This window comes from Mesoplodon densirostris, chromosome 1 (assembly GCF_025265405.1).
Source record: "Mesoplodon densirostris isolate mMesDen1 chromosome 1, mMesDen1 primary haplotype, whole genome shotgun sequence".
Lineage (NCBI taxonomy): Eukaryota > Metazoa > Chordata > Mammalia > Artiodactyla > Ziphiidae > Mesoplodon > Mesoplodon densirostris.
Genome location: NC_082661.1, coordinates 93,961,233 through 93,987,537, shown reverse-complemented (window position 1 = coordinate 93,987,537; position 26,305 = coordinate 93,961,233). Strand labels below are relative to the sequence as shown.

Below are 26,305 nucleotides of genomic sequence, written 5' to 3'. Positions count from 1 at the left end.
ACCATGACCACCTATTATGGTTGGGGTATTTTTTTCCAAAAAACATTCCATTCTTGCTACTTAAAATGGCGCTCTGAGAACAGATTTCACTGTGAACACTCAAATGTTTTTACCTGGTTTATCCCTCCTAACCCTCTGAATTGACTAAGTTGAGATGCATAGTTAGTCAGACACATGAAAGACGGAAACACAAGGGACGTCAAGCAAAGGAGACAGACAGCTCCTGGTGAATCAAAGAAAATGCATTCTTATGCAAGAATGGCCAAAAACAAACTTCAAGCGGTTACCATGTATGGTTACAGCTAGTGGTGGGGATAAGACTTTTATTTTCCTCCATTTGTGGACGTATTCCAAACTTCCTACAATGAAAATACTCACGCAGAGAGAAAAAGCAGCTTGTAAAAACTATTCAAACACGTGTAACTGGCAAGAAACAACAGAAGTGTCGTTAGGGCCAACAACAAATGATATGCATTATCGTAAATATAATTAACACTTCAAGTTTCTGAAAACTTGGAGAACACATTAGCACTGACACTGTGATAAGCCCTAAACACATAGTCAAAAAAGCCACCTATCATCTCAAACCTTATTTCATGACGAGGTCGTTTCTGCGTGGCCGGGAGGTTTCATCTCAATTCCTCCTACCAGTTCTGAAAACACCACTGGCTTTGAAAATACAGTCCTATGCCCTATAATTAATTTTTACCATTAAAAAGACCAATAAAAGCTAAGACAAACGTCTTTAAGCATGCGTTCAATACATGTTATACAACTGCATCGCTTATCCTGCCAAAGTATTCAGCACTGCCTTGCAGTCTGATGAGCAAGCCCAGCACTCACCACCTAGACCATCCACCGAAGCCCCCGGTCCCTGGCCCTCTGTCCCTCTGCCTTAACACAGGACACCCAGCCAGTCCAGTGTGTACAGTTGTCTTTACAAAGTAGAATTTTATAGTCTATGAAGCTAAAACATAGTATTCAGTTCCAAGAGAGCACTGAAAACTTCTGAACAGACTCCCACCTCCTAGCCTGCTAACATCCTGGCCACTAATACCTAAAACCAAGGACCATAAGGAAGGAAATCTACTTTATCAAAATATCGGAGTAACGGCTTTCCCAGCTCAGTCCACACCATCATTCCCACTCAGAGGCTGGGGAGCAGCATGCATGGCAGCATCGGTTACATGCCAGGCCCTGTGCTAGGCTCAGGCATCCATACCAAACGAAGTCTTAGTCCTTCAGGGCTTTGAAATCCACCATGAAACACTCTGTAAATATTTACCACGTGCTAGACTGCAAATAAACGGCCTGTGCCACCACTTCCCGACCTTGACCTACAGCACAATGCTAATTAATCCTCACGTCTCTCACAGGAAGCCCAGACTTGGTCTCACTGACTTGCCATCACCACACTTCAGGCAACCCTTAGCAATCAGAAGTGGTGTGTGAGCCGAGATCCAAGTGTCATCCTGGTCGTGACACAAGGAGATGCAAGCAAACGAGGTACTCTGAGCTGTACATACACGAGAATGGCCGACTTGTAGAAAAGATCACAATGGGCAGGGCACCCAGCTAAGGTAGGGCTTCACCAAAGGAAAGCCAGGACCGATCAAGGGGTGAGAGGAGAAAGCACTCAGGTTTGGAAAAGGACTTAAGGGGAATCACTGAGGTGAAAACACGAGGGATATGTTTGGAAAACGGTGAGCTTGGCTGGAGTGGCATTTCCTGTGAGAAACTGCAGGCCACGGCTGAAGAAGGCGGCATCCGAATAGCACCGCAGGAGGAGGAAGAAACAGAACACCGGAGCAGGAAGCTGTGGACCAGACCCTTGTGTTATCTTGGGGAAGCACTGCATTTCTCTGGGCCTCAGTTCCCTTGAGGTAACTGGCGGGGTTGCGGGGTGTAGGGCAGGGCAGGAACTGGGAGCCCCGCTTTCCTGCCCGTGGAAGACACCCCTCCTCGATCCCACCTCTCTGTCCATGAGACGCACACAGACTGAGTCCCTCTCAGCACACCTGCCGCAGCTGGACACGCACACCTCCAACAAAGAGCCCGTGATTCTGAGACCGGACTGAGGCCGAGACGGAGCTGGCATTGCCCCTGAACCGCAGGCCTCAAGCGCTCGCTGCTCGTCATCCGCAACCAAGCAGCAGAGACCCCGCCTCTCACCCATCTCCTTGAACTCCTCGTTGGTCAGTTCCAGCCACGCAGCGTCCATGTCGTTGAGATCGTAACGACACACGCTGTCGGCCAGCGTCCGGATGTCAACGTAGCCCAGCTCTGGAGGCTCGGAGCCCGACGAGACGATGTATTTCTTGGGCCTGATGAACATGAGGGACTTCTCTTCAGACACGACCCTGGTTAACAAGAAAACAGGCAGCCAGGTTACCCTTCCTGCCACAAGAAAGAAAGTCTGCCAGAAGGCCCCAAGCGAGCTTCCACCTCCAACCCCCATAACCTAGGTCACTGCCAGGTTCAGAGAGTTAAAACCCTAACGCCACCGCTGACAAAACAAAGCAGGAGTCGTTAAAACCCCTAAAATAGAAATAGATGCAAGTGAAATCGCTGCAGAAGTCTTCAAAATCAGCCTCGCCCACGTGGCCTCCAAGGACGCTGCCGTGCCCAGCCACCGGCTGTGACAGCAGTGTCAAGGGTTAAAGATTACCTCACCTCCCACTAACCAGGCCTGCCCGCCCCTGCTGGAGGCCACCAAGCCCTGGGTTCTCAGGGACATGGAGGCAGCAAGAGCAGCCACACGGCAGGGCACACACAGCAGAAGGCCGGGAAGCCAAGGGGAGAAACCCGTCACCTCTGGTTCTAGAACTCAGGCCTTGTCCATCACTAAGCAGTCTGAGAACCAGAGAGTCCCAGCCACGGGCGGGATGCTCCCGGCACAGCTGGGGGCCCAGGGAGGAGCGCAAGTCCCCTCCGCTCCTGCACTTGCACCCTCGCCCCGGCCCCGGGAACGCCTGGAGAAGTGCTGGCCCCCACCAAACAAAGTCCGCGCAGGAAGAGGGTGAGTCACTGCTGATGGGGAGTGAGGGGCCTCGGGAGCACAACATGGCCACCGGCCCTCCACCTGCACGTCTCGGTGTGCAGGCAGCTCGCGTTAACACCCAGCTGTCCAAAGAGGCCGTCAAGGTGTTTCCGTCACCTTATGATTGCCAGGGTGGCTTTATCTACAGGACACGGAGACAGGCACAGTTAAGGGAGTTATTCGTCCTACTCGACTAAGGGCAGGGTTTCAGCTGACACTTCCATGAGCTGTGTTAGCGTTTACTCGTCTTGTGCTGGGCTCGTAACCCCTGGACTGGGGTCGCCAGTGCTGCACAGCTAGTCGGTGCTGTGCCCCAGATGCAGCCCTGAGGCAACCAGACCGTGCTTCTCCTACAGAGCCCAGTGAAACACTCCATCCACTCCACGGGCTGCAAGTCTGACCTGTGGAGGCATCGGAGCGGTCATTTCAGCCTGCATCTTTATGGGGACATTTGTCACCGAGATCCCAAACACAATAATCAGACTCGACCACCGCCGGTGCCTGAGGGACAGGATGTGGATGAGGGCCAAGGGGTAAATTCAGTCCACACTCGGCAATGGTGAAAGAGGTCATTTCGCAAAGCAGGCAGGTGACTGACCACGCGACGGTGGCAAAGGCGGCTGCCAGCCAAGCACAGAGGGCACTCAGCTCCCTCGCCCTGCGAGGAGCCTCAAGGCCAGTGGAGCCGGCCGGAGAGGACACAAGCAAACCGGCCCAGCTTCACGCTGAAGCCGGTCAGCGAAGAGCCGACCCTCAAGACCCTTAAGGAGAAAAGTGGTTAGAAGTAAATCCAGAGAAAGCCCAAGAGCAACCAGACCAAGTCCATCCGAGGACTACTCATCAACACACTCCTCCGCTAAGCTCCCCGCCCACAGGACCCTAACCTGGCAGGACTGCTCACACCCGTCCTCCCCCAGAGGTGAGGGACCACAGCAGGACCCAACCGACGGACACCTCTCTCCAGCACAGCGGCCCTCCAGAGGGGAGGGGAAACAGCTGTGCAGACATCCAAATGTCCCTCCCCCAGCCAGCCACTTCCCAGGAAGCCTTGGAATTTACCTTCCTCTCTAAGAGAGAGGCACCTTCCCAAGGTGGCTGCAATGTTAAGTTCAGAGGCCCATAGCCCTTAAAAGCACGACCTTCGGACCTGGGGTGTGTTTCTACTGCATTTCTCTTTCCCCAGAAGCCTCACTGCTGACCCAAACGCTGCTGCTACTCTCAGGCACCCGGCTGTCGGGGCAGAAAGGCAACTGTCAGGGGAGAGGCGGCACCCCTCCCCTGGGGCACGTCTACCTGGCCACGGGCTGAGGGATGGTCCCAGGGCTCACCGGCACCTGGACCCCTTTCTCCCACTCCTGTCTCCAGGGATCTGCCAGCACATAGTACTCATCCGGGTTCAGCTGGTAGGAGTCATGCAACTTCATGGCGGTGATCAGGTCTGTCCTAAACACCTGGAAAGGGAAAGAAAGGGTCACTGACATTGGATATTTGCATTCTTATTCAGAGCGCTGGCAGCTGCAGGGTAACCATGGAGCTGCCACGTAACAAGGTCACTGTTTCAACAGAGAACCAGTCTGACCTATTACAGGAAACCCCTCGGCCTGCCACGCCCTGGGCCTCGCTCAGGGTCGGAGGTGGCAGCAGCTCACACTGCCCTCCCTCCCTCGCCAGCTCCGAGAGATGGCGACGTCTGCACCAGCTACTGCAACACAGGAACCTCGCTGCCGTCCCCGGAAAAACTTCTAAGAACTCCCGATTCACCAAGCAGGCTGCTGAAAACACATGCCTAAAAAAATCCCTGGAGGGAGATATTTCACTCAAGGGTGACTTTCTCGTAAATGTTTAAGAAATAAAACTCCACTAACCATGTAACAACTCCAAGCCAAAACCCAGGGCCACCAGGGATCCCTCTTCTCTACTCAGACTGCCTCTCCCCACCTCCCGCCTGCCCAGGCACCCGGGCTTACAGCAAGGTGTCCGGGGAGGGCGGGTCCTGGTTGGCTAGAGCCAGGCAGAGTACAGGATGGAAACATCTGGGAAACAAGCAACAGCACACCAGTGGAGGCAAGGTAGAAAATGGGTTGGTAAAGAATGGGTTTGCACACCTTCACCTGGCATAACTTCTACTAGGAAAGCAGCATTTGTGGGGAAAGGAGAGGAGGGAAGGAGGGGAGGAGACAGAGAGGAAGAAAGAAGAAAGCAAGCAAGCTACCACCCTCTCTTCACCCTGCCACAAACAGATGCACAAGACTCAGAAGTACCCCTCGGCCAAGGGGGCCCCTCAGGCCTCATCTGGGGCCAGGAGAGGAGCACCACAAAGGTGGCCCCCGCGTGCCTGCTCCTCCTGGTGGGGCGGGAAGCGGCCGGCGCCCAGTCCACTCCTGTCTCAGGGCCACACGAGGAAGCTCTGACCCTGGCATTAGCGCTGGCCCAAAGTTGTATTTGGCACCAAGTGTGCCTGCATCTGTAAGCTACACTCTCTGTTTACACAAGTCACAATGCTGAACTCTCTCTTCTTGGGACAGGGAGTTCTTTCTTGTGCTGCTAAGCACAGTTCACATTATATGCCTGCTAATAGGTCCGTATTTGTTTTTTCCTGGTGGCTTTTCAGGCTGGTGATCACTTTAATGAACTTCACCGTAACCAAGTCTGAGGCAGTGTCTGAATAAGAGGGCCATGTCTCCAGCCTGCCATTTGGGGCCTGACTTTCCCCCAGTTTGCCGCTCCTCATCTCTAAAGTCCCAGTAACAAGCAAGAACCTGGCTGTGCACCTCCCACAAAAGCACAAGATCAGGCCCCCCTGTGGCACTGAGCCCTGCAGCAGATGCCCATGCCCCAGGGAGCATTAACTTTGTCGGCCATGCCCTCCAGACCCCCCAAAAGTCCTTTCAAACAAAGTCACAGATCTACATCTTCAGGAAGCACATCAGTTAAAAACACATTCCAACTAAGTCTGATAAGTAATAAATAAGGGATTTTGCCCAAGAAGAAGGAAAATCAAACTGAAGCAACAAGATGAGAAAAGGCAGCCCAACATTCCTGCACTCAGAGACCTGGATGAGGATGGTCAAGGACTGAAACAGATGCCCTCAAACAGACATGAGCTCCCGAGTCCCCAGCAGGGCTCAACCTTAGCACTCCAAGTATAAAGTAATTTCAACTCAGAAAAAAAACACAACAACCCTGGAACAAAACACAGGTCAAGGACAAGACTGGCGCCATCCACACTTCCCAGTGCCGACTCTGGGAGGGGTTCTAGCTGCACCCGGGGCACTGGTGCTCTCACACAGCTATCAGCTCCCTGTTGGAGCACCCTGTATTCCTGCCCTGAAATAACAGGAGTGCAGTGTGGACATCAGAAGGGTATTGAGGGGGCTGTGGAGGGAATTAAAGAGATAAAAAAGAGCAGCAGAGTCACTCCCAATACCAGAGGAAAGGAAGGCAGCACTGCAGATTCAAAAGTACAAAGGCCTGGAATAAATCAAGGTGATAAAACGGCCACCTTCTCATGAACATCTGATCTAATGTTTAAGTGTCCCCTGGGATGGTTTTCCACAATTCTAAAGTATATTATATACTACTTCCTCATGGAGAAAGTTATTCCACAACTAAATAATCCTACGCTCCTCAAAACAGCGCCCCCGGCTTCCCCGCTACCGTCGAAGAAGTTCCTCATGGATGGTGGCCTCTGCTCAGTTGCTACAGGATGAGGCTGTCTTTGAAGTCATCCCACTAAGAGGCAGTGCAAAACCAAGGGGCTGGACCGAAAACTCTCTTCCCCATAACCTGCTCACCTAAACACTGTGACAAACTAAAATGCCTTTCCTTCAATCACTTAGATCCTCAGAGCCCAGTCCAAGGTTTTCAGAAAACACAGATCTCAGGAGTGGGAGGGGCCCCTAACCAACAAAAGCCACAAAGAAACTCACCTAAAAATAATTCTGGATAGATAGATGACAGATAGGTAGATAATAACAAAATGTGAGGGAGCAGGGAAATGTAAGATGAGAAACAAATTTCAAAAGAAGGGGAGAAAGCCTTAAGCATAATCCCCTAAACAAAATCCCAGAATTACATTGGGTTTTGCCAAACAAGCCACAAATTCATGACTAAAACTAACTTGAGGCTGGCAGTGACTGGCAGCAGCTGAACATGCTGACCTCCAGGCCACAGGAAAAGTTGTTGGGAGCCAGCAAAGGTGAAACAGAGAAGGAAAAAAAATAAAAATAAAAAGAATTAATAATAATAGCTAACATTTACTGAGCAGGATTCACCTTCTACATATTAACCTCTGGGTATTAACCCACTTAATTCTCACAAAAATCCTACGAGGTGAACACCTGTATTATCCCCATCTTACAGATTTGGAAACTGAGGCACAGAGAGGTTAAGTAACTTGCCCAAGAATGCACAGACTGACACCAATATCAACCAACCAGGTGTGTGTGTCAACCATATGTACTCATGCACACAGGTACGACATGCACAGTCATGCCAGCATTCAAGAAATACCTCTGAAGGCTTTCGATCTTCATGTCTGGAGCATGAACTTCTCCTGTGCTGGGATCTGGAATTCTGTGACCAAGTAGTTGACAGGCCTAAAGAAACAAATATCCGAATAGGAATAATTAAAAGTACACAAATCACTGAGGGTTTCACAGGGTTCTTTTTTTTAACCAGACTCAGCAAGGCGCCCCTCAGCACCACCCCAGGAGACGGCCCGATGCTCTGCCAGAGCTCTCCTCTCTCCCCTGGAGCTCCTCCACCCCCATTGCTCATTTAAACGCTCACTTCCCACAGCAGGCCAACAAGACCACTCCGCACACACTGTGTTCAGGGCTGCTGCATCACAGGTACAACTCACGGAGGGGAGAGGCCTTTCAAGAACACCATGCGGGCAGAGCCTTCTTCATCCGCAAGCCTGCACTTCTTAAGAGGTTCAAAGCCTTGCACTGGTAAATATAAATCCAGAAACTTCTTTTTTAATTTTCAGTAAGTTTTTAAACACTAACATCGTTGTACTAAATCCTAAAGCCATCCCCCAAAAGGTTTGACTCCACAAAAGAACTTAGCAATCCCTAAAAAAGGGAAACTCAGACCCGCCATAGACTAGGTGCTCCGGCCAAATCACCTTTAAAACTGCCTACTCCGCTTCCCCAGAGAATGCCTGTCAGCTCTCTTCTGAGCTCTGAGGACAAGATGCCCTTATCCTCTGTCGTGGGGTCTCTCCCCCGCCAAGCCATGGAAACTGGAAGCCCTACCAGGCCACCTATGTCTCTTAACCACCACCAAGTCTGAGCTCCTCTCGCACCTGAGACCCTCTGCAGCACTGGCTCCACCCTGCCTGAGACGCTCCCTCAGCCGCAGCGGCAACTCTCCTTCCTGGTGTCCCCACTCTGTGGGTCCCTGTCCTCCACGCATGAGCTCTCTCACCTTCTTGCTCCAGTGCCCTCCCCGGGGAGCGCCCATCCACGCCCACAGTCTTACCTGGCAGGCCCAGGAGACTGTAAGACCTGCGTTCCCACACTAACCTCCCTCCCCAGCACCAGGTCCATGTTCACCTTCAGATCAGACATCAGTCGAGCCCACGGCGTTCCTGAGATCAGTCAACCCAGCACAACAGCAACTGGGCTAGACATTTTACTCAAACCTGCTCTCCTATTCCTACTTTGACGCATATCACCACCATCTCTACCTGAAGTCCGAAATCAGAGAGTCATTCTAGACTCTCTGCACTCAGGACACATCCACTCCACGGCCCAACAGCTCAGAGCCCAGCTCCTCTTCTCTGCCTCTGCCACCGCCTCCTGTCTGTGGGTGCCATACTGACACCAGAGATCTGAAACAGCCCTCCTAACGACCTGTCTACCTTCCCAGTAACTTGCCTCCATGGTGAACAAACTGTACCATTTCCCAGAAATTAACAACTCCCCGCCCCAAATAAAAGCTAAAAACTGAGGGAACTGCCATTCTACCAGTAAAATCACTTGCCACTCAGAACAGGAAACCCTTATCTCCACAGATTCCAGAGACAAGGGACACAGAATCAAAGTATCCTTAAGACCTTGGGGGCATTAAGAAGTAGGTTCTGCCTATAAGCCTATCATCAGATTTGCAATGACAGAGACTAAAGGGGATTGCCAAGCTTCCCTCTGACAGAGAAGGGCACTACCCTTGATGGCCAGTCCTGAGGCTTATTTACTGGGTCAACTGACTGTCTGCTGCTAGGCCAGCAGAATTAGATTTCCTATTGGTGACCCTACTGCACTGTTCAGTAACAGTTTCAAAAATTCTTCTTTAAAAAACAATCCTAAGTATATCTCTTTAGACTCCTAGAGGAACAAGAATAAAGTTCACACCCACACTGAAAGAAATATTCTGGGCACACTGGGGTGAGCCTGACTTGTAGGAAGTTCTGAATCTGGTCATCATTGGAAAAAGGAAGACAGAAGCCAAATTAGGAACCTGGTGAGGAAGGCAGCCAGGCAGCTCATGTCTCCAGACAGGCCTCTCTTCCACCGTCCGGTCCTGCAGGCCATCGTCTGGCCAGCCCACAGGCGGAAAGAAGAGACGGGGAAAAGCACAAGACAACTGCAGACGGGACGGCCCCAGGCCTCAGGGAGGGCAAAGAGGTGCAGGGCAGACAGGGATGCCCCCTTTACTGTGCATCACTATGTACAGGGTTATAAATGACAAGAAATTTTAAACCATTCCATTGCTGTACTTCAATAACTAACATGGGGTCGGGGGGACACAAACGCTTATGTCAAACACTTTCAGAGTTAAAGCAGCAACAACAAATTCATGCATTCTTAAGTTTTACGACCCTCTTTTGCCCTTTTGGGGATCTGTCAGGATCCCTCCAGGGTAGTTTCCAAGGTTGCCAGGAAGCTTGCAGCTTTGCTGGCATAGGACACATCCAAGTAATGGCAATCATTTAGAAACTTTTTCCAGGGCTGCTTTTATATTCTTGAAAAATGTTGCCTGCTTTTAAAAACAGATATTCAAAAATGCTACAAATTTGGTATCTGACTGTATTACCCAAGAGAAATTCTGGTCCACCCATAAAGTCTGTTCCTCTTCCTTTAATTTGCCTAATGCAAAAAGAGGAAGAGAAAAATTAATCTTATTAAACTCACTTTGCAGAAAGGGAAAGACTGGGGGAAAAGCTAAGTTTAAATTATCACTGACATAAGGAATGTTCTTAGCTTATTTATAGAACCACCCAAGCATCCACCGACAGAGTGAATGAATAAACAAACAGTGGCATATCCACACCATGGAATACTACCCAGCAATAAAAAAGAACGAGCTGTTGATACACACAACACGGATGAATGTAGGAATAATTATGTGGAGTGAAAAGATAAAAAGAGTATGTATTGTATTATTCCATTTATATAAAACTCTGGAAAATATAAACTAATCTATAGTGACAGAGAGTAGATCAGAGGTTGACTGGGGAAAGTGGGAAGAGAAGGATTATCATGAGCTTTATGATTTCATGGGTGTAAACATGTCAAAATGTATCAAAGTGTACAACTTTAAATGTGTGCAGAAAATAATTGATCTTCTACCATCCATTAACAGTAAAGGAAAAGAAAATGCTCCGTTTTATCCTATACATTAACATTAAAGTTAACATTAACAGTAAAGGAAAAGAAAATGCTCCGTTCTACCCTACACAGGTGGTTTGTGTAAAACCTAGACTTTGCTGCTGAACAGTGAGAAACTGGATCCTCCCACGTCCAGCAGCAGACAGTTGTTGATGGTGATTTCCTCCTTCTAATTCACTTTAAAACTGTGTAATAACTATTTACAACATACAGTATACCTAAGTCAGTGCTGTGCACACAGCAGATCCTCAATTTTTTTTTTTAAAAAAGTCTTTAAGTGAACAAAAACACAGCGTCGTTGTTTGGGACTGTAACTCAAGAGCCGAAGGTGGCTCTGTTTCACCTATTAGAAGACATGCTTTTGAGCTCGAGGAAGATGAGGCCATGGAAAACAAAGCACTAATGCCTTTAAAGACAGCATGGCGGGGGCACTGCTTCCTGACTGGAACACACCTCCATCTACAAACAGATCCACGGCAAGTCCACAGGAGACTCCAAGCAAGTGCCTTGACGTTCCTACGCCAGTTCTCCTCCCTCATCCATGTTCCCTCTGGATACTTCCCAGAATATTATCCAAGCAAAAATAATTTGCACCCATTTTAATTTTAAAAAGTTATGTCACAGAACATTTTTTTTTAAAGTATGTTGGAGGAAAAAAAATTTTAAACCAGAAATTAGAGTATTTCAAACACCAAAAGGACTGGGAGATTCTGATTTACACTATAGTAAAACACTGGCCACTTGTTAGTTCTTAAAAACCACATGCTAAGATTATGCTGGGTTGGTGCTGCATTTTGTTGTTTTCAGAATGCTAACATTTAATGACAAGCTAAATTAAGAATATGGCAAGTGGGGCTTCCCTGGTGGCGCAGTGGTTGGGAGTCCGCCTGCCGATGCAGGGGACACGGGTTCGTGCCCCGGTCCGGGAGGATCCCACATGCCACGGAACGGCTGGGCCCGTGAGCCATGGCCGCTGAGCCTGCGCGTCCGGAGCCTGTGCTCCGCAACAGGAGAGGCCGCAGCGGTGAGAGGCCCGTGTACCGTAAAAAAAAAAAAAAAAAAAAAAAAAAAGAATATGGCAAGCAAAATTTTGTTTTATTTTCTTGTTGCTTTCAGGAGAAGTTAGGAACTCTAAAAATTTGGCAATAATATCTAAAATTATTTTATTGCCCACACACAAGATATTACTACCTAAAGTTAAGTCCACTCTAGTGACAAATGTACGTGACTTTTAAATTCTTGACATATATGCTGTTTGAGTATCAAACAATTAATATCCATGAAACACTGAGAAGAATTAACAGAAAACAAACCCTTGCTTTGTTTTACTATCCCCAACTTCCCTTAAAACAGAAATGTGGGGGGAATAATAAAAGCTATAGAAGGCTCACAGGTCACAGCATCATGAGCGTGGATCCTGTGCGTGCACTGCATTACGAACCCTGCTTTCTGGTGCTGTTATGCATTTATCTCGAACACTCTCCTTTGAAATATTAAAAATAGTCATGCTGTCTTGCCCTAGATCTAAAATAAGGAAAAACCCTCAAGAGTAAATCTAATACATATTGCACACACCTCCGACATTTGGTAGTTCGTGTGTGTTAAGCCTCCCAGGTGGTGCAGCGCATGAAAGGTTCAGAAATGAGAATGAATGGCAGCCTGGGTGGCTGCTCACATCACCACAAATGCAAACTACAAAAGAACCTCACCACTGACCAAATGCCGAATCTCCTGTGTCTCAGACCCCGCTTCTAGATGCTAAACACTACTCTCGTGTCTTCAGGAGTGTTAAACCAACTTAACAAAGGAAGGTGCTCAGGACCAGCAAGGGTGGAACCCTGCAGGCCAGCTGGTGTCACCACAACAGAGCAGACTGGAGAGAGCAAGGCAAGGCCAGCCCTGTGCCAGTAAAGTGGTGCTCTGGAAAGCCCTATCTGCAAGAAGAAAACACATGTAATGTAGTTCTCTTTGCTTGAACTGCATGATAGAAGACAAGCCTCTCACACCACTGCTGTTTCCATCAGGGTCTGACCCCATGTCTCCCACAGTCCAGCCCTTCCATCCCAGCATGGCTTAGCTCTAACCGTCCAACTCACTTCCACCTTCCAAAAAACAAAGCTTAATAGGGTACATTAAGAGAACTGGCCCAGGAATGTTTCAACACACTTGGGCCTTTGACCAGCTGACACAATGTTTCATGGTCACCCAGCCCTTCTGTTAAGTCCAAGGCCACAGACCAGATCATGCTGTGCTAATTACTCCTCAAGCCCAAGATGATGCTCTGCCCATCAATGTCAAGGACAAGCCACAAGTCGGGTTTGAAAAGGGGTAAAGCCATCTCCATGTGCCTGGAGGAGACACGGGTACAGCCCACATTCTGCAGTACTTGAGCCAAAAATTCCACATTTCAAGAATTCCTACACAACTCTGCGGTGTCACAAGATGCAACTGATGGGGGGAAAGGAGCAAATTAAAGGTACAGTCAAACAGGAAGAGAAGTGGATGCAGAGTTAACTTTTATGCAAAAGAGAAACCACCAAAGACTTGCCATGAAGGAAACCAAGCACAGCCAAACCAAAAAAAATGACAGCAAGTTATTAAAAAATGTAACATAAAGGGTCCAAAGCAGAAAGTATGTTTCATCCACTAAAAATTCTGGTCTTTCTTCATTTTTTATCTGTAAGCTGGAGAGAGCCCAGAAAAACAAAAGTCCTCACAAATCTTCATGTTTGCCACTCATCGACCTGCATTACTAAGTGCAGAATTAGTAGGTTTGAATTTTACTCAGCTATTCTCTGTGCCTTCGTTATCACCAGTGATGAAGCAGAAGCTGGCTGGATAACTGAAGAAGACAGAAGTGTTTCAGGGTCAGCGCAGGTGTGAAAACCGGGAGACCAGGCAGGGGCCTCACAAGGTGCCTGGCCCCAGACCCCTCGCCACACGCCAGGCCTTCCCACAGGGAGGTCAACACAGCCCTGAAATTTAGGGCATTAGGCAGGTGAAAATGGTTCCCAGACCTAATTCCAACACGTGCTTGTGGAAGCTTCCCCACACCAACAAGCAACTGTCAGACGCCAGCAGCGTGTCCAAGAATTCAACTCAATTCTGACTCGGAGACAGAATTAGATTCCAGACTCAGCCCCATGAGACCAACTTCCACTTCAGATGCCAGTTGCCAAGCCCAGGTTATTACCTGTGCTTCTGACTGGCAGGGGTTCCCATAAGCCCCTCTCCTCGGGTTCAAGTACTTTGTTAGAGCGGCTCACAGAACTCAGAGAAACATGTTACTTACTAGATCACCAACTTATTCTAAGAGGATATTGAAGGATATGAGCCAACAGCCAAATGAAGAGATACGTAGGACAAGGCATGGGGAAAGGGCACAGAGCTTCCATGCCCTCTCAGCGTGCACCATTCTCTCCCAGTCACCACATGCTCACCATCTGGAAGCTCTCCGAACTCTGTCCTTTTGGGTTTGTATGGAGGCTTCATTACCGAGGCATGATTGATAAAATTACTGGCCAATGATGACCGATTCAACCTCCAGCTCCTCCTTCCTCCCTGCAGGCTGGATGGAAACACCAAAAATAGCTGGTGGACCCACCGCCACATTTGCCAAAACGCCTAACACAGAGGACCATGGACTGGGAAGCAGGAAATAAAGTGCTTGTTTCCCCAAGCCACACCCTGGCACAATGCATAACTTCAGAGACTGGCTGAGCCACCCAGTCCCAGGAGCCCAGCAATTACAGACACAGCCTGCAAACACCCCAGTGCTACTTCATCCAACTGCCAAGGCTGGCAGTCCAGGGCACCTGGAGAAAAGCTTCAACAACTATGACTGCAGCTGGATGAGGGCTTGCACTGGCACAGAAAATGCCCGTCCATCCCCAACTGTAAATACCACACCAGTATTCCCCTGGACCAGGCCAGAAATCAAAGCAAAGGGCTCCAGCCCAGGAGGCCAGCGGGGCCTAGCCGTGACTGTGGCTGGTGCTGGGGCCCCAAGCTGACATCCGCAGCTGCCTCTTCTCCACTTTGACATGCTCTGCGTTGGGTCGGGAGCTGCAGCCAAACTTCCGTCGGGACTGCAGGCTGGAAAGGCTGGGGAGAGGCCACTACACAGACCGCCCATCTCACAAGCAGGGCTGCCAAGTACTCAGACTCAGCTAAGGGCAGGCTCAGTTCTGTGCACCTGACTGCAGGGGCAGAAGGCACCTACTCACACCCACCATGTGCCTACACAAGAGGATGAGCTCCAGTGCAAAGAGGCAGGCTGGTGGCAGAAGCCCACACTGGGTAGCAGCTGCCCTCAGAAAGGGTAGAAAGTGTGCTCCGTGGTGCAGATAATGTACGTGTGTTCATACGGCTTGGCATTCTAGGGGTCATAATGAGAGCTGTTTACCACGACCATCATCTGCCATAATGACCAAATCATCAGGCCTGGACAGACAGCACAGCCATGAAGTGTCACCACTCACTTTACACTGAATCAACTATACGACACAGGCCAGCCTGCCTCCTTTCCACTGGCAGCTATCATCCTCATCCTCTACCACCACCACTCTATTTCCACGTATAGCCTAGTGTAGAACAAAACACAGGTTGTGCCCTATAAGTATTTACCTTGGTCCTCCATCCCTGCCTTCTTCAGGGGGGCCAGCACAGACATAGCATATTAGCTGGAGGACAAAAAAGGCCCATTACCAGTAAGGTGACCTGATGGATTGACTTTCAGTGGGGATTTTGGGTACTCTCTTCCCCTAGAGTTCTGGGTGGAAATATAGGTTTAGATGAAGCATTTGGTCTTCTAGGGCTGTTATGGGCTGAACTGTGTCCCCCAAAATTTCATATGTTGAAGCCTAACCCCCCAATACCTCAGAATGTGACTGTATTTGGACATAAAGCCTTTAAATTGGCATTTAAATTAAAATGATTGGCCCTAATCCGATGTCACTGGATTACAGGAGCACATTTAGACACACACAGAGACAGCAAGAATGCACACCCTCTAGTCCAGAAAGGGGAAGAGTCTAAGTCTGAGAGGACATTCCAGGAGAGCCTTTTCTAACCCAGCTCTCCCAAAGTGGGTATGAGGCAGTGCTGAGAGTCAACAGAGTGAGCGAGGACCGGCTCCCCAACCAAAGTCAGAGGGAAACAGGACTCTTAGCCTTTTACCAGGCACTGTTAGTACACGGACATAATTCACGAACCCCTCTTCTGATTAATTCTGAACTTAAAAAGCAAGTTTTTCTTTTTTTTAATTGCTGCAGGACAAACTGTGTACATGAGCTAACAGCAAGCGTTTATTGAGTGCTTATAACTCCAGAGGACACTTTGACAGGCATCAGAGGGGGCAGAAAAGAAATACCTAAGCATGTTTTTGCCTCAAGGAGTAAAAAGCCTAAGTAAATAGAGAAAACAGGTAGTGAGGGCTGTGAATAGATAAGCGCTAAGAAGTTCAGGGTTCCCGAAGGCTCCCACAGACGGGTACAGCCCCTTAATTCCGCTCCCTGAAACAGAAGGAACGCCCCTCTCTGGAGCGCTTACCCAGCTCACTCTTCCCTCAGGCCAAACTTAGCTCCCACCATCTGTCCCAAGAGCTCCCAGCCCTTCACCTTGCGGTCTCAGCTTACTTCGCAGGTACCCCAACACCCAACACCCTCCCATCACCACCAGTTCTCTTTCCCACTGCTCCATGCCTGCACCCAACGCTCCAGTCAAACCGCTGTGTTTGAGTTCTTCTGTTTTTCATGTTTCCGGCGGCTGTCGGTGTGACCACCTACAGCAAACCTTTGCTTTCTAATTTGCCGCTTTTAATCTGCCGAAAACTTGGAGCGCGGAAAAAGAGCCCCGTTTGCCTAAAACGATTTCATCCTTCAGGACCTGCCCAACTTTTATCTCCTCTGTAGGTTTCCCTTGCCCTCCCCTCCAGAGTTTGTGTCTACATATATACGTTTCCACAGTGCATCAAAAAGGCATCTCCGACTGCCCTGGTGACTTTCCATCGGAGCTCAATCTTATATATGCCAAAGAGAGTTCCTTGAAAGCAGGCCCAATACTTTTCCCGTCACTCAGCAGAGCAAGCATTCTTTCAAGGTTTCCCAAATTTGATCTGTCATATAAAACATAAGATAACAGGCCAGAGCTCAGGCACTGTGCTAGGTACAAAATTTCCTTGTTATCTGAAGGGAGCTCTTCCCCGGATCGTCTGTTAGCTTCCCAATACACAGACGCTGTGTGACATTTATTTTGCCTGCCTGGAAGCCAACTAACTTCTGGTCCTCAGCTGCACTGTGAAAATATGAGGATGCCAGAGAGCTGAGATGCATACAGTAGTATTATTAAATACAGGCATGTTCAAATCCACTGAAGACCGCTGACTCGTGTACTTAATATTTTCACATCACACTAGGCAGTCCTCAATCTCCCTTTGTATCGGGGTTGGACTAGTTAATAATTAACTGACTTCGATTAAGTTCCCTTTTCATAAAGAGCAACTGTGAAGTGCTGTAAATGCTGTTTAGGAAAAACAGACGCACCAGTGACTCTCGAAACTGGATTATTCATCTCTGGAAAACAAGCAGGAAGCCTGAGGAATGCCTGCCTGCAGTCAGCCTTACCCAGAAAGACTTGGTCCCAGACCCGCGGTGTCACACTCCGATGTGCTTCTCAGGCCTTGGCTCTTCTCTGGCCTCCCTGATATTCGAAGGGCCTCAGCTATTTAAAGCATTACATTAAAGAACCATGTTTTTACACTGACCCAAACCCTGGCAGGTTCCAAGAACAACAAAGCAGGACTTACTGCCATTGTCGTCAGAGTCCTCACTGCTGCTGGGAAGGCGACCTCGTTTCATGATCTCCCCGGGAAACAGCAGGCAGCCTGCAAGGCAATGAGACAGCACTTAACCCAAGATGATAATACACAACCATCAAGTTGTGCTTCAGATGGCAGCCCAGGATTTACAGCACACAAGAGCAAACAATCGGCTTTAAGTAGCATTTGAATTATAAGCAGTAAAAAGACCAAAGATACATAATTAGGTGCAATTATTAACAGAACAGGTTCAAAAAGGAGGGGGAGGGGTGGAGAAATCACACATCAGCAGGTCTCCCAAAGGTGTCAGGCCTTCTCTCTCATTCCTGTGACATTATCACTACAACTACTCCAGGCGTCTCTCTGGCTGACCGGCAGCAAGCCCTGCAGGGAAAAGCCCATGGCAATGAGCACACTGCCTCCTCACCACAGACAGATTCGTATGTATTTTACGCGTGTGTGTATGCGTGGGGCTGGGGCTGTGCCGGAACGTGTGAATATTTACACTGCGCTGGGCATGGTTCTGCTTCTCAGGCAAATTTTGCTAAAAGAAGTCTAAAAGCTGAGTACCTGGAGTCCTAGGAACAAAACCAATGGGACAACTGGGAATGCAAACGTATCCTCTAGTCATCTCCAACCCCTCAGTGATTCACTCCGATCCAGACCCCTCCCCTTTACTCATTAGGAAACTCAGGCCAAAAAAAGGCTTAAGCAGCCACTTACCCAAGGTCACATTGTGAGTAGGGAACTTCTAATTCCAAATCCAATTTCACTACCCTTCACCCCAACTCCTTACAGGCCTTGTCCAACCTAACTCAGCCAAACTAAGAAAGCAGTTTGTGCAGACACCCAGTCCACCTTGCCAACTCCTGCCAGGTGGCGACAGGCCTCCAGCACCACAGAAGAGAGAAAGACTGCATTTAGGAAAGAGGGCAGTGCACCGAGATTGAATGGCCAGTCACTGAACTTACACAGATGAACTCGAGGTTATATTCACAAAGGGCAGCGTTCTAAACAAATCCGAAAAGCTTTTCCAAACTAAAATTACTGATCACCTCGACATCTTTAGGGCCCTGATCTTACTGCCAGATCAGTGACTCCCAATGAGGGAGGAGGGCTTTCCAAGTCAAAGTATGGTTGGTCGTCCATTCCCTACCCATCCAGCCCCTCCAAAAAGTATATCCCAACCTCTCCCTCATTGGGAATCACAGCATTACAATGTGATGAGCTTCTAAGAGTGGGGCACACAGGAATGGTGTGGGAAAACAATGTGGAGAAGCACTGTGCTCGAAACAAGACAGAAACTGTTCTACAACAAGTCGGAAATTAAAAACCCAAAGGTCCACTCTAAGTGGAGCAGAAAAGAGCAGAAAGCACACCATTTTGCAGTCTGCTCACACCTACAAAACAGATCTGTATGATTCTCTCAAATATTCAGGCTCCTAATCTCTATTTTATATTTTCTTTCTGAGACACTCACCAGTTAAAGTTTGTGTGTTTTTACCAAATGATTCTTCCAAAACCATTAAAAGAACTTCTACAAGGAAGCCAGGACGTGAGTCCTGACCCGAGTCATGGGCGGGGTCACAGTCCTAAAGTCCACCCTCACTGCCCCTCCCCGGCTTTTCTGCAGAGCCCCGTTCACCCAGCAACCTACAACTCTGGCCTGGGGCAGGCCCACCCCAGAAAAACTTCCGCAGGCAACACACTCCTGTGGCCCCCTCCCCTCTTGAAACGATTATCTTCCCCGCCCTGTCACCATGTGCCAAAATACCAACTGCTGACAGCTGAACCCTCCTCCAGCCTCCTAGAAGGCACCCCTGCTCCCGCTCCGGACCTGTCAGAAGGCACAAGGAGGGGACGGAAAGGCGAAGACCACTCGTTCCCAGCAACAGCTTCAGCCTCAGCTCCCTAGGGCCTACGTTACAAGGGAGCTTTAAAAGAAGAAAAAAAGAAAAGGAGAGTGCTACCGAAAGAGGAATTCCTTAAAATTAACAGCGTGAAGCATCAGGGCAAGAAGAATGCAGTTCCCACCTCAGGAGCGGGTGTAAGAACTGTGAGAAAGAGTAAGAGGCTGAGAAAGCGCACAAACGCTCCCCAGCTAGAAACAAGGAAACAAACGCTGGTCACAGCTTCGTTGATTTGGACAACTAACATTTACCTAAAGAGAATAGTTTGGAAAACTGAGAATCTTTTAAAATCAAAATGTTTTCCTGCTAGCTTTCATACACAGTTTCCCAGAGAAAGCACGCGCTTCAGTCACTGTATGCAGAATGCAAGCATTGACCAAAATAGAATGATGTTCCTAAACACACATATATACTCTCATGCAAAACTATGCAAGGAAAAGAAGAGTAAAAATAGTATTTTTGTTTTAATAAATTCCGTTTTCACCAGCCCTAAAAGATCTTGAGTAAAGAAGGTTGAGAATGCTGTGCTGTACTTCTCCAGGGAACCTGGTACAGCAACAGGGTGAGTGCACGCCAGAATCGCCTCCTCTGTGGCTCTAACGTACTTAATCCTTGACATCAGCCTGATGTATCTCACCTGGGGTTACGTACTCCATCAAGAAATCCAAGTACACACATGTTACTATCTTTAAGACAGACACTACAGTGGTTGCATGCTGCAAACATCTGTCCAATGAAAGCCAGTGAGAGAAAGCAGAGGGCCCTTAGCATCATTTAGGGCAATCACTGATTATTATCTAGATGGTAGTAGGATAAGTAATAATCAATTAAAAGGGCTACTTGCAACACTCCAGAGAAAGCAGCAAGAAAATATAACAGCATATATAATGCATCCCACAAACATTTGAATACCTAATGTATTAGGAGGCGCTGGAGCAAAATGACTATCCCTGATCTTATGGAGTTCCTGGTCTCGTAGAGAAGACAGACAAGTCAACAGGAATTCAGTATGCTTAGTGCTTGACAGTGGTAAACATAAGACTACAGAAACGCAGCTCGACTGAGTCGGTAAGATTCTAAGCCGAGTCCTGAAGAACAAAGGGGAGGTAACAAAAAGCAGCAGCACATTTGGGGCAAAACACTGTAATACTTAACATACATATAACCTAGCATATTCCTCTGTGCAGCAACTTCACATTCAGAATCTTGCTATTCGCTCATTTATTTACTAATATACATCCCTTCTTACCTTTCTATTCAATTGCCAAGGCTTGTCATTTCATAACGTATGACCCTTTCCAGTCCCCCTACTGCCCCACGAGGTCTTCAGCCACCTATACCGAAGATTACTTTAGGCACCACCCTTCCGTCCTCCATGCCCTTAATTTTTTACCCCTTCCAATTGTTACAACAAATTAAACCAGCCTATGAGGTGACCTCGTCAAGCTGTTCCCTACGCCAATCTCTCCCTCCGTTCCACACTGCAAATGGGTCCAGCCAGAAACTCAGAGGTTTTCCACCACCTGGCCCCTCCCTGCTCTACCCAAACATCTCGCCTAACAAGCCCCTGTAACCAGTTTGCCTGGCTTCTATCCTTGAAAACGCCTCTTCTTTCCATCCTCAGTCTCTGCTGACAGTGGTCCTTTGGCCCTTTCCTCCCCACCCATCCATCCCAATCCCACCTCTTCTCCAGGGCTCAGCTCAAAGTCACTAAGTACCCTGTCAACCATTCCAATTAAAAGCATTTACATTCTATACCACTCATTTCACATTTTTCCTTCTTTTAGAACTTTTTCACCCTACTTTTTAATGTACTATTTTCTTTAACAGCCAATCAACTCCTGCCTTGCGTTATCATTTAAATGTTCTATATACGTGTCTCTAAAAGGTTATAGTAAGTTCCAGAAAAGAGATTCTCTCGAATTAAATGTGAAATAAAGACATCACAGAGAGAGGTCTTGAGCAAAACAGGACTTCAAAGGGCAGCTACAACAGACACCCCCAGAACTCTGGGTCCAGTCCTCAATAGGGCTTGTCCTGACATCCTGTCTGATTTCATCAAAACTGGCTCAAGGTGATGCAATTTATAGGAGCCTGGAGTGTCCACTTGCCATGAGAAGCATAACAGCTAGGCAGACAGAACACTAATTATTGGGCATTTGGGACTTTGCCCAAAAAGCGAAAGATTACCTAGGAAGCCTGATTATAATCAGAACATTGCCTGGAAAGGCCAAGTAAGAGGAAGTCACTGGCCAAAGACCCTGGCTGCAGCAGTCAAGCGATAATCCTTTGGCAGCACGGAGGGACATGCCGAGACAACCAGGTACAAGTGGCAGCTGCTCAGAGCACCATCTCCTCAGGAAGCACAGGTAACATCCTACACGCAGATCACTCTCCTGCAGCTTCTTCTGTCACAGGGGTTTAAATGAGGTGGATTAGCTAATATATTAATTCAATTAAAATTGAATCAAGTTAGATGCCAAAAATATGGTGAACAAGATACAGAATGGCCCACAGGGAGATACAGTAAGCAAACAACTAGATAAGTAGCCTCAGTGTGATAACTACTATAAAGGTTACAGGATTCATGGATTATAGTGGGACATGGGATATGTATGTGAGATGGCAAGGTACCTCAAAACCTTCAAATTTAAGTGTCCTCAGACTGAAATTAGGGGGGAAAATCAGCAGGCACTAAGTTAAGAGCAGCCATTAGCTGAAGGAACCCATCCCCAAGTGGTTCAGGAATTTGTAAGGGAGCAAGTTCAGTGACCTGGGTGTGGTGCCAGGGAGGCATGACTGGCATGCGACTCCAGCTAAGAAAGAATGGGAAATGACCTGGAGGACAAAGAGAGAAGAGCTTTTACAAAAGAATAAGATGATTAAGAATCTGAGGATGTTTGTTCAATGCTACTCCTGGGAAGAAGACAGATTTGAGGAAAACAAACTGTCCAGTCACTAGAATTACTCTCTGTGGTGGAACAGGGACCATTTATCAGGCCATAAACTCTACAGCTACAATAAGGACTACACCCTAGTGGTTTTAATTATCTTATGGTTTATATGCAGAAAGGCTGTTTTTTCCTTCGAAGTATCAATTTTGTCCACTCTGTTTTCATTCTTATTTATTTCACTCAAGAAGTTCTAAAACTTCAATTAAAGTTGAATTAAAGACCTCTACATACTACTTCTCTATGTATTACCTAATGCAATGTAATGGATTAGCTATGTGTTAAAATAACCAATAGGATGAATGACTGAGTTCCTGTACATAAACTGTATCCTATGCTCACTCAGCTTTATGGAATTTAAAATGCTTCACTTTAATATCTAAATGACCTTTCACTGGAGTAAGTTCCACTACTTTATTTTCAAATTTATAGGTGCCCTTCCATTCTCTGTCAAAGTTAATGATCTAATACTTAAATGTACTATATTTTAAAATGTATTTAGAAAATGTATAATATAAAAATGTACATTAATGAATGTATTTTCAGACACCAAGTAGTCTTACATAAAGATAAAGGTATTTTATAATGAGCAAGTTCTGTTTGCTAAGTTCACACAATTCAAATATTATTTCTAAACACTATGCAACTGATAATTTTATTGCTAAGTTATTGGTCATAGACTATTACCTCCCCTATAAAAAATGATTTACATTTCCTTAATATGTCTTCTTTCTTTTTGTCTTCTATGAAGTATACAGTACCCAAGGTAACAAAATACCCAAATATAATAATGACCTATACTTCACAGTAACCTCCTATCCCTAAATGAATGTGAAGGAAATCCAGCTGGTTTCTTACCTCAGTTTTTAAAGCAAACATTAATCGCCTAGATAGTAGTTTTCAAATTGACAACACTATCTAATTCATATGCTCAGAGCATAAAAATACTAGTGTGACTGTAACTCAAACCCAGATTTCTCACTTTAAACAAAGGGTTATATCTGGTCAAAAAGATAGTCACAGATTTGATTTAACTGACAAACTGCTTAGATATTAAATGTTAAAGTTTTAACCTTGTCTAAATATTTCAACCCAGAAAAACGGAACTTGTAAAAATGTGTCCTTTATAATGTCATAAATCAAAACGTGTTTAAAGGGGCTTCCCTGGTGGCACAGTAGTGAAGAAGCCGCCTGCCAATGCAGGGGACACGGGTTCAAGCCCTGGTCCGGGAAGATCCCACATGCCACGGAGCAACTAAGCCCGTGCGCCACAACTACTGAGCCTGTGCTCTAGAGCCCACGAGCCACAACTACTGAGCTCTCAAGCCACAACTACTGAAGCCTGTGCGCCTAGAGCCCGTGCTCCGCAACGAGAAGCCACCACCATGAGAAGCCCGCGCACCGCAACAAAGAGTAGCCCCCGCTCGCCACAACTAGATAAAGCCCGCGCGCAGCAACGGAGACCCAACGCAGCCAAAAAATAAACAAATTTATTAAAAAGAAAAAAAAAAAAGAAATGCTGCCCAAGCTATTATAGAGCCTTTGCAAAGACATCATACTTGAAAATATTCAGCTGAAAAGAGTTTATATTAGCAATAAACAACCACCTCTCCCAAAAGAAAAGATTGTAAGAACTGACCAGATAATCGTAACTGCGATATTTACTCCTATGAATGTTACTAATAAAGTCCAAGTGCTACAACACATTAGCTCACCATAAATTCTTTATAAATTATTTTTAAACTCAGACTTTAAAAGTTAGTAAAACAATTTTTCAAGATTTTAAGGAATTTATAAGTAAGAGTGGTTCTGAATGAATCAGGCAGCTCCCATATGGCAATTTATAAATAATCCAATCTCTGCTTATGAGCCCTAAAACAATCTATTAAACCCTTCCCAGGTCTCTGTAATTGATGACTCAATTAGAGTCAGCACCCAAAGAGCAGTTATGACAAAACATTCCCATCACTTGTATTTGTAATGTATCTTTGTTAACTTCACTTTACATGAGAGTAAATGAATTCACCCCCAAACAATAAAAGCAATCAAGCACCTTGGCCTCCAATCCTGAGCTTCTATCCCTATTTCCATCTACCCAAAATTCCTTTCTGTTAGATCTATATGCTCAGATATGGAAGATACCAAAGACATATCAAGAAAGAAACACCAGCAAACTGCGGGGGGGCGGGGGGGAATGAAATATCAGCCCATTTACATATAAAAGAGGAGAGAAGAGAATATATACACCAAATGCTTGCATACTCAGGGAAAATTTCTGGAAGAACATTAAGGTTAATAGTGTTTATCTCTGAGAAATGTGACTGAAATGTTCCAGACAGAATAGGTTGGGAACTTTTACCTCCCTTTATGACCTTTTACATGTTGTTAATTTTTTACCATGACCCTGTACTACGCTATTTATAATTGTAGAGATTTAAAATCCAAAACCTTTCTTCCCTGCTCCTCACATTATAGAAGACCCCGGGAACACAACTTCTTGGCCCCTGGCAGGCACCAGCCTAAAATGAGCAGCCATCAATAAACTATATATATTCCACCTCCTTCCTGAGATGGGGTATCAAAGGCTTGTCTTGTTTCAAAATACCTGATAAAATAGCACAGGAGGAAAAAAAGGTAACAGGATAATGCTGTAAAATGCTACTATCACTCATTCATTATTTACTTCAAAAGTAAAGGTTTCAAAACATAAGAATATCCAGTGCCAGTAGCAGGTCACTAAAAACATATGCAATTAGAAAAACTAAGGCAGACAGGAAAACTAGGGTTTAAACTACCTTTAAAGAATAAATACTCAACTTCCTATTCGCTTTAAGAGCAGTACTATTTCAGAAAAAAAAGTGAAGAAAAAAAAAGCTACATTCCAGAGATGGTTACCAAACACACCATTTCCTCTACCCATTGCAGGCATGGTTAATAAATTAGGTCACTCTCCCCATCCCCCACCCCCGCAAACCCAGGCGTGACTTCAGAATCCTCCTTAACACATCGCTATTCGTCAGAATTCATATGAAAAACAAAGCCTATTTGCCCTATAGGTCCTCTTTTCACACTTTTCTTTTGACAGTTTACCAGGGAAAACTAAGGTAAGACCAATCTCTTCAGAATATATTCTTGGGATCTCTGAACCAAATTCTAATTTATAACACATACACAAGCACATCTTCAGATCAAACTCTAAAACTTCATTGAAGAATAACACTTTAGAAAAAACTAAGTGTAACTTAGCTAGCAGGAGATAGTTCTGAATGAACCAAGGTAAGGAAAAGGATGGAAAGGAGTCTACAACCCCTTATTCTACCCTTGGAAGAATAAGCCAATAAATGCCAAGTGATAAAGGGTAATTTAAAAAGATTTTTAAATGCTCAAACCAGATGTTCTTATACAGGATATACAAAGCAGCTTCTGCAGAAACCAGACTCAACCAGTTAATGACAATTACACTGTGCACAGATTGAAATGCAGCTGTTTTGAGGAACTTTGTTCCCTGATTATAGCCGGTTGTCAGAAACTATCAGTTACCACTAACAATGTTAAGTCACCAAAAATTTTTAAAGTACTGTTTAAAAAAAAAATTCAGACTCCCAGTGTTGTACATTAGAAGACCTAGATGGCACACTTAACAAAAACTGCATTTATACATCATCGGAATTACATATGAAAACAAACATTTCATCACAATTGTACAAGTTTTGTTATTATGGTCATGGAAACATAAGACAGTCTCAAAGCCTAGCAAACAAGGTCTGGAAAGTATGCTCTGAGGCGAAAGCTGAAGAGTCTCACTCTTTTCATGGATTGTGTCTATAGGAAACCCTCCCCAAAGAAACCCATAAAATCATAATTGCGGCACTAGAAAACACTTTAGAGATAATTTACCTTTCCCGACTTTAAAAAGACAAGTACATACAATAAATTCTGGCGAGGTTGAGCAGCGTGAGCGAGGACACACA

The 26,305-nt window shown here is 46.4% G+C and overlaps 1 protein-coding gene across 7 annotated transcripts in view; it reads right to left on the bottom strand.

Annotated features, from left to right (window-relative positions):
* Positions 1–26,305, bottom strand: part of JADE1 (jade family PHD finger 1) — a 55,878-nt gene that overhangs the window by 21,431 nt on the left and 8,142 nt on the right. For 6 of the 7 annotated variants that reach the window (XM_060105916.1, XM_060105932.1, XM_060105925.1 and 3 more), the window contains exons 2-5: positions 17,462–17,539; positions 7,553–7,638; positions 4,334–4,491; positions 2,173–2,360 (exon numbers count right to left, since the gene is read on the bottom strand). In XM_060105916.1, coding sequence (XP_059961899.1) covers positions 2,173–2,360; positions 4,334–4,491; positions 7,553–7,638; positions 17,462–17,513 — 484 coding nt within the window. In that variant the 5' untranslated portion in view covers positions 17,514–17,539. Of the gene's footprint in view, positions 1–2,172; positions 2,361–4,333; positions 4,492–7,552; positions 7,639–17,279; positions 17,377–17,461; positions 17,540–26,305 lie in introns of those variants that run through there. The other variant, XM_060105941.1, reaches the window with a different exon arrangement.